Source organism: Hydra viridissima, unplaced genomic scaffold (genome assembly GCF_058129835.1).
Source record: "Hydra viridissima isolate aposymbiotic clone 2 unplaced genomic scaffold, HvirCarnegie_v1 scaffold_9, whole genome shotgun sequence".
NCBI classification, from domain to species: Eukaryota; Metazoa; Cnidaria; class Hydrozoa; order Anthoathecata; family Hydridae; genus Hydra; species Hydra viridissima.
In genome coordinates, this window is record NW_028324308.1 from 8,765,001 (window position 1) to 8,773,693 (window position 8,693).

General features: G+C 29.8%; 2 protein-coding genes and 2 pseudogenes across 7 annotated transcripts in view; 1 reads left to right on the forward strand and 3 right to left on the reverse strand.

The window, feature by feature from the left end:
- The window catches only part of LOC149883877 (uncharacterized), a 14,727-nt gene extending 13,236 nt beyond the window's left edge, over positions 1-1,491 (forward strand). For 5 of the 6 annotated variants that reach the window (XM_090097924.1, XM_090097921.1, XM_090097922.1 and 2 more), the window contains 3 exons: positions 155-336; positions 573-762; positions 1,229-1,491. In XM_090097924.1, the coding sequence (XP_089954050.1) occupies positions 155-336; positions 573-762; positions 1,229-1,395 (539 nt within the window). In that variant the 3' untranslated portion in view covers positions 1,396-1,491. Of the gene's footprint in view, positions 1-154; positions 337-572; positions 763-1,228 lie in introns of those variants that run through there. The other variant, XR_016455687.1, reaches the window with a different exon arrangement.
- Positions 1,492-3,588: 2,097 nt separating this feature from the next.
- On the reverse strand, positions 3,589-4,159 carry LOC149883880 (uncharacterized; annotated as a pseudogene).
- Positions 3,589-6,292, reverse strand: LOC149883879 (uncharacterized). Its single transcript, XM_090098890.1, has 2 exons — positions 4,084-6,292; positions 3,589-4,035 (listed from the first exon to the last, which is right to left on the reverse strand). Exon 1 carries the CDS (start codon positions 6,183-6,185, stop codon positions 5,412-5,414), a length of 774 nt encoding a protein of 257 aa, XP_089955016.1. The 5' UTR covers positions 6,186-6,292; the 3' UTR covers positions 3,589-4,035; positions 4,084-5,411.
- Positions 4,165-5,308, reverse strand: LOC149883881 (uncharacterized; annotated as a pseudogene).
- Positions 6,293-8,693: the final 2,401 nt, after the last annotated feature.

Consider the following 8,693-nt stretch of genomic DNA (forward strand, 5'->3'; position numbering starts at 1 on the left):
ATGTTTAAAACTTTAACTCCAAATATTTGAGTTCCATAACACCTTCATCCATGTATGTCTTCAATTTAATAACTAGATTGTGTTTTTGAAACCAGTCTTCCAATAAATTCCAAATGCAATGAAATATTATTTAATTATTTATGTATGTTTATAGAGAAGTTAGCAGCTTTGGAATCCAGAATAACAGAACTGGAGCAAAAAAATAAGTTTTTAGAAGTTCAAAGTTTTTTGGAAAATGAAGACATTGTTGTTCCCCCTGGCCTTCCAATGGAAAGTAAGGAAGATTTGGAGAGGCTTAACCTTATCCTACAGATGAAATCTGAGATGGCTCTCTATGTAATTTGAAATTATTTTTTATATTATGTTTCTACCAGTCTACAGGTTGTGTTTAAACTTGTAACTATTATTTTATAAGATCAAAGATAAGTTTTTTTATAAGTCTTATAATTGTAATTTATCAAAGGTAATTTAATAATACCTTAGTTATAGTATACCGCATTACATTTTCATTTACCTTAGAAAAAATAATTTAAATTAAAAAAGTTGTAATATGTAGCATTATTTGTTTTTAGGTCGAATATCTGCGTTCTATTGGCGGTAAAGTTGAACGTCCAAAATACATACGACGTGTGTTGGGAGCCATGTTTTCCAAAAATTTTAGCGTTTTATGCAATCTAAACGGATCTTCAAGTAAGATGATAGCAACTGGAATGGGCAAGATTAAGTTGCGATGTTATCATTTTGTGTTAAAGTGCTTACTATGTAAGTATTACTAGTTATGTAAATTTTTATTAAAGTCAACTGTATTATTATATTTACAAAAATATGTTTACAACACTAAGAAAGAATATAATATGTTAGCACTTATGACAATTACCAGTGTTGTCATTAGTTGTGAATTTGTAAGATATTATATTGTCCCTTGGTGACTTGAACTTATCAATGCCGTATTTTATTGTTAACTAGAGATGTTAATTGCCAATGTAAACCATGATTTATAAGTATTGAACTATATGATTCTTAAAGAGCATATAAAAGTTTTTCTTGAACCTATAAGCTTATTGCTCTCGGTTATCATATGCACATATTTTTAAAACTGCTAACCAGTTAATGTAATTCTTGATTTGCAAAGTATACGTATAAGAACTTAAAAATAACTTAAGAATAATTTATATTTAAACAAAAAATAAATTGAGTTTTTAAATTTATTTTCATTTTATTCTTTTAGCAACAGTAAGAATTCAGTATCTGAATTCCAAGGATAAAGATATTTACCCGATTGTTTCAAGATGGTTTCAGGGCGCAATTGATCAAGGAGATGGGCGAATAAATAGACAGACGAAAAGCAAGATTATAAAAGATCAGTTGCAGTTAATAAATGAAAAGAATATTTAGTTATTATTTTCTTTTGCAAATTTATAAAAGTTTATTTATCTTGATTTTATTTATAATTCTAATTTTTCTTAATTATTATTAATATCTAAGAAATCGCCACGTTTTTAAATACTACTGTTTTAAAATATTGTTTTTAATTAAAGCTGCCAATATTAATTTCAAACCTTTAATAATATTTACTACAATAATATAATATTTTTTGTTTTTTATTTGTAAATATTTTTCTTTAATGGTCTGGAAATAAATGTGTAATGATAAAAAATTGGTTCATTTTGTGTATTCAACTAAGTTATCTATAAATGATACAATATTTTGTGTGGACAGTTGTACTGTTTGACTGGTAAAATCTGATATACAAACAATCACTATTAAATAGAAAATTAAATATTAAAAAGCAAAGTTATACTTTGTTATTAAGCAATATTCAAAACATGATTTATAACTTTTGCACTTTCAATTTAAGTGCAAAAGCGAATTTAAAAAATCGCGAAAAAAAATCATATAGTTGGGCCGGTAATGGTGCCAACTGTTAGCCAACTGTTTTATTACTGTTGGGCCGTTAATGGCAAACAATTGTTTAAAAACAGTTGGCTAAGTGTTGGTAAAAGCGTTACGTTTTTTTCACGGTACCAACTAAATAGCCGACTGTTGGCCCAACTGTAGCTAATAGTTGGTTATTAGGATCGGGCCAACTACTTACCAATTGTTCGATGTTTACTGGGGAGCTTGTTTTGTTTGTGTTGAAAAGATAGTAACCTATTTTAATTTCTAGATTTCTTGTTGGCAAGAACATTTTATGCAAAATTTTTTACCACAATCATCCATTTCAAACTTGTTGAGGTCTTCATTTGAGCAGTATTTGCATTTGTACAAGTAGATTGGTTTTTGCTCAATTTTAATGAGTCCACTTTTTAGAGTCGACAAGTTTTGACGCTGTTTGAAAGTATTGTCTTTGAATGACTTCCTTTTCGACGTTAAATTTTTTAATTTCTTCAAAGGGAAGTTTTGTTTGTAAAATGTCTTCATACCTTTGAACAAGATAAATGGTTTTTGCAATAAAGAAAGCTTTTTCAGTTTTTACTTTTTTAAAGTTTTCCGTGTCTTTTGCAGCTTCAATGTCAAACTGCTTTAAAATTTTTTCGTTTAGTGAAGTGATATTCATGTTTATTAATTGCTTTATCATAAGCTACTATATAAAAGTCTACAGATCAGATGAACCCTTATCATCCGGACCGAAAAACTTCCAGTAGTTGATCAAGTTAAATCTGTTTTTATAATGTCCGATGGCTGGCGTGTGATTTCCATCTTCCAAAATCATTCTTTTATCATCTTCAGCGCTGAGTGCAACTTAGTTAATCTCTTCCGTGTAAATATCATGCTTATGAGATCGGATGTTATTTTTTGCAAACTTTTCTTTTTTATTCATTAAGCATTCTTTGTAGTCTTGATGCTCTATTTTTTTATCAACAACGCTTTTCTTTACCCCTTTTCACTTTTTGTGTTCTTTTTCTTCAAGGATCTTGTAAGAGTAGAGCTTAGGTCGAAGTCCAACAAACTCTTCAATTTGCTTTCCTCCTTCCCTCCTTTCCTTCCATCTTTAAACATGCCAATGACCTTTTTGTTAACGCCAACTTTGAACCCAACGTTTTGAACGGCTGGATGGTTTTTATTAAAGTCGCTCGTGTCAAACCTGCTTTCAACATCTCCAGCAATATCTTTATAAAAATCTTCAGTTTCGATTTCGTAAATGAGCGAGTCCGTGTCAGTCATAAGCAGCTTTGCGCGGTCATTATATTTTGGTTTGATATAGTCGTAATGGTGTTCGAACATTAGAGTTTTGCTTAAATCCAAGATGCACATTCCTAAATAAATGGGTTTGTTGCATGGCCTTCTTTATAGAAGGCCTCGACACCGTGCGCGATTTTTTTTGACTGAAGGCCGATTTAAAAAAAATATGGCGGTTTAGTAAAATAGAAAAATGTTGTATAGCTTTGCTAAGACTAAATATATAATTAGTAAACATTCTACTTGCATTTTTTTGATGCATTATTATAAAATTAGTTTTTTGACGTTAAATTAACAACTTTTTTATAAGCTTAAATTATTTATTAAAATGAATAAAAACATTTTAAATCAAAATTTTATATATATAATATATAAGAAATAATAAGTAATGAGAAAAATACACCAATAAGAAACCAAATTATTTTTTTACTAAACATGAAAAAAAAAATTTTACATAAGCTTGATTTCTTTTAGTTTGGTTTCTTTATTACTTTTGGGAGTGTGAAGTAATGCAAAGTTCTTTGAAAAATGTTTGCTAATGTTTGGCATTGTTTCTTTGCAATAGAAAAACTGTACAACTCTGCAATAAATGCAAACTGTCGTATAAGAAATGTTCGGCGAACTCTTTTATCTAATAAAGAAAAAAAAAAAAGTAGCAAAATAAGGACCACTGAGATAGAGTATCTGATGGAATAGTTAATCCTCCTCTATTTAAAGTATTCAAATAAATTCCATATTTTTCATAATATGTAGCTGTATCTTCATCATTTTCTTCAGTAGAACACTTTTGAACATAACCAGCAATATAGACAATAGCATATAAAATGTCTATATTTATAGTATCTTCTAGATCTGCTAAATTGTAAATTATATCAATTTCCCTATCATTTAAATCTTCAAGACATAAATTGTAAATTATATCAATTTCCCTATCATTTAAATCTTCAAGACATAAATTGTAAATTATATCAATTTCCATATCATTTAAATCTTCAAGTCATGGCCATCATTTCCTTCTACATCAATATTTAGTTGTAGCACCAGCTTAGCATGTTGAATATCTACTTTTTCGAAAACCGATTTAGCTGTTATAAAGTAAGTACCACCAGAGCCTTGCCTTAGTTTTCCAAAGCATTTTTCAATTGGATCACTAGAAAACCAACCTAAAATAACATATTCATTTCACTTGATAAAAGATGGCAAGACAAATCAACTAGGCCACGACAAGTATGTGAAAGAGCATTGCTTGTATCTCTCGTAAGCTGGCGAACACGTTTACCAGATGTTGGTTTCATATTTTCAGCCATTGCTGCAATAGCGAGCAACTTTTTTAAATTAATGTCATCTGAAGATCTGATTACATTATGCGACTCATCCCTTATTCTAGCATTGGCACCTGGACATTTAACATTCACTATTTTCCAAAATTCTATAATTAACTCCAAAAAATAATAGTACCCTTGACACTTTCTTGTTCTATTTTAGGATGAATTTTTAGAGCTGCAACTGTATCTTCACTAAATATTTGTAAACAAGAGCTTACTTTTTGTCGTTCTATTGGTTTAGGATTTATTGATGTTTCAGTGAATCTGGACAACTTTATTAACTGGTTTTTTTCAATTGTATATAAATTAATTTAATCTCTCCAATTTGCAATGTGAGTTACTTCATTATGAATAAACTGCAACTGACCTAGTTTTTCTGTTAGCCAATTGTTTCTTATGCACTTCAAAAGATGAACATAGTCATATAAAATATAAGAACCATTTTAAAATAACCAAGGTTTTCCCTCTACTGTTTTGAATTTAGAAAAGAAGCTTTGGTTAACTTTATTTTCATCTGTAATAATTGCAATTACTTTACCATAACACGTAGAAGTTTCTATGGTGTCTACAATTAATTTGCATTGTTCTAGTTGGAAATCTGAAGTCAGATTACTAACTGGTAAAACTCTTGCTAAAAATTCAGGTCCACCATAAAGACTTTTGACCATAAATAAAAGTACAGTAGTAGCTAATTTCTCTGGATCATTAACAGCATTTCAAAAAATATTTCCACTTTGATACAATAATGCTGTTTTTACATAAACTTCATCTATCAATAAAACACTATTTCTTTTTTTTTTCATCTAAGTTCGATAACACAGAAGTTAAAAAAGTTAAATCATCCTGAGAGTTAATTTTTGAAGTTATGCGCGTCAAAGTTTGAATACTTGGCAACTGATAATCATATTATAATCGATGGTAGGTGGAAAGACTTGTTGCAAAATATTCAAAAGCTCTCATTATTATATCAGCAGAATAGACAGCACAACCAACAGAATGATCTCCCATTACATATAGATGCTCAAGAATTATTTGAATTTTATGATCGTTATCCTTAATTTTCAGATATCTAAGGGCTTCGTTTAAAGATGACTTTGTACAAAGAGAAGTGATTTTGTTATTTGACAGAGGTTTAATAGTACATTTTAGACCAAAATGAAATGCTTCGAACAACAAACTTCGATTAATTATCAGCAAAAATAGCGGAACTTCACGATTGAATACTTTAGATTGGATGAAAATTGAATTGTTTTGCTTGTATGCAATCAAATCATTATCATTAGATAAGTATTTTACGATTTCTCCAAAGTTTAAGTTATCAATTATTTTATATTCTTCTAATTCATCTTTTTTGATACCTCTTTTTGAAGAAGAAGAAGAAGATAAAGTCTTTCTCATTTTTGGTGGTGGAGAGGAGAGACAACTTTTAGAGATATTTGGAAACACTGATGGAGCATAAATCGGTCTCAATTTACCACGACATAATGTAAACTCCGCTTCATCTGGCCAATGCAATTTACAAACAGCAGTGAATTTTGTAACGGTCCAATTTAAACGAGGGATACTCATAAACCATTTATTTTTTTCAGATTCTTCACGAGGGAATTTATATACAGATACATTACAATCTGAAGACTTATAATTTGAGGAACATTTTGGAACACAGCATTTTAAAGGCATTCTAAATTATTTAACTTAAATTCACTTGAAGAATAACTTTAAATATTTCTGAAAAATAGCAATTAATATTTTACACCTTTATCAAACAAAATTTGCGTTTATAAGAAGTTCTTAAAAGCCGGCATTCAGTCAAAAAAAATCTCGCACGGTGCACAGTGGTCCTTTCCGGCGATCTATGGTTGCAAAAGTATTACACCACAAAATAAGGAACTGAAAGTTCGTATACAGGTAAAAGATTGCTGTATATGTAAAATGCAAGAATGACCTTGGTTAGTTATGGTAGCAAAGATAGTAATTTCATGGCAATTGTTGTAAGTAGGGTGCACTTTTACTGTCTTCAGGTAACAGGATTAAAACTTGGAATTCCCTCAGTGCCGGGGTTTCAATATTTTACAGTTATTTTCTTAGAAATGAAATCTGTCTACATCTGGCAAAACATTTATATTTCTTAAAATGTCTTTATTTGTCAAGAACTGTAATTTAAGTATTTATTCTTTATTTTGTTAGATATTAAAATTAAAAAATGATGATTTTTATTTTGCTATGTTAAATTATCGTTTCTTAGAAATAGTAAGCACTGTAAATTTTGTATAACTTTAATTCTATATTTAAAAACAACGTTAAAAATAACGTTTTATAAAATTTGTTTTATTTTTCTGAGGAATAATTTCAAATCAAACCGATTTTAGTTTTGTTTTTCTAAATTACTAGTATGTAAAAAAATCGCCTAAACCAGAATCCTGAAAATGTAAATAAAACAATGTATTTGCAAAGTAGGTATTAAATTTAATGTTTAAAAAAAAGAAAACACAGCAACCAATTTTTTCCAATATTTTATTACATTTTTATAACATGTGAAAACAATTTTTGCCTACAAGTCTTCAGCTTCTCTTAGCAAGGCTAAATCTGATTGTGGAAAACTGTCACTAGATTTAGGCTTTTCTCTCCTTAAAGAAGAGATTAAAGGGTCAGAGCTTATAAGAAGTAGATGTAACATGTCTTCCACATTTTCTTTTCTGGAAAATTTTCTTGCATGGAACTCTCTGTAATTTCGAATGTTTTTATTTCTATGCTCCTGAGCCTCTTCTGACAGTGTACCAATTGGTAGGATGGCTTCTTTTATAATGAGGCTTCCATGGATCAAAGTTTTGTGTAAACTTTGCGGCATGTAGTACTAAGAGTATTCTTGAATGTACAAATCAGCAGTTTGCATGGTAAAATTTTCAAAAACTGGTATATTTATTGCAAACCCCGAACTAATTGTACGGAGAATTGTACCTAATCTTTCTATAAGAGATTTATTTACCCCCGTGGCTTGTGAGGCTAGCTCTGGGTTGTAAAAAAAGTACGAGCCACATTCCCTGTATTATTGTGCCAAAGCTTTGTTTTGGTAAATCAACTAAAATATTCAATTCTCTTCTCAAATTTTCTTATACTTCCTTTTTTCTTTTTTCTGTTATATCTTTTTGTGTTTTCTCAATTCTCCATCTTTTAATATCTAAACGGTATGATATATTGAGGATACATTCCATGCATTTAATCCAAGCATGTAAGCTTGATAGTCCTAATTGAAGAGCATTTTTATTTATCGGTCTTGCTCGCACTGCTTCTAGATTGTTCATTATTTTTGGTGATGCACCACAAATATGACAATTTTTAGCAGCTGTATTGGAAAGAGTGCTGCAAGTTTTAACATCGATCATCGTTAGTGAAAACGTCGATTGTATTTTAAATTGCACTCCTTCCACAATAACCTCACTGGAGCTCAGATCCTGTATTTCTTTTTTAACATTATCAACTTGTTGTGTTACAAAATCAGGAGCTTCTTTGTGAAACATTATTTTGATGGGACGACAATATTTTGTTGATGAAGGTACAGGATTATTCCACAGAATCAAATCACATGACCCACTTACCGATGAAGCAGTCAATATAAGGGGAACCATAGATACAAAATAAATGCTCGAATCGTCACTATCGTTCGTTTCAAAACCTTGCATATATCGGCTATGACCCGATCATACATTGGAACGCAAAAAAAACTACGTTTTGCGTTTGCGTTCCGAAATAAAAACTCACACGCAAACTCAAACGCATTTGACGCAATTTATTGCGTTTACTTACGTAAACGTAAACGCAATTCACGCAAATAACTGCGTTTACGCACGCATTTAATACGCAACTTACGCATTTAAAATGCGTTTATAAACGTAACTCAAACGCAACTTACGCGTATAAATGGGTTTGCAAACTTGACTCAAACGCGACTTACCTAATCTATTTTAAAAAATGTGTCTTTTTAAGAAAACGCGAATTGTTAAGTAGATACTTTTTACTTTTTAATTCAAAGATATAATATAACTTTTTATTTAAACCGTTATTATTAAAATTAATGTTATTATTGAAACTATTGCATTATATATTCATTTTATTTTTGTGCTTATCAAGTTCAAAAAATATTTTTTCTTTATATGATAAGTTTACATTTCACTATCTGAGTCATCGTCG

Bases quoted from the DNA above. Each gene is read 5' to 3' on its own strand.
- LOC149883879 (XM_090098890.1), bottom strand. From the start codon at position 6,185: ATGCCTTTAAAATGCTGTGTTCCAAAATGTTCCTCAAATTATAAGTCT.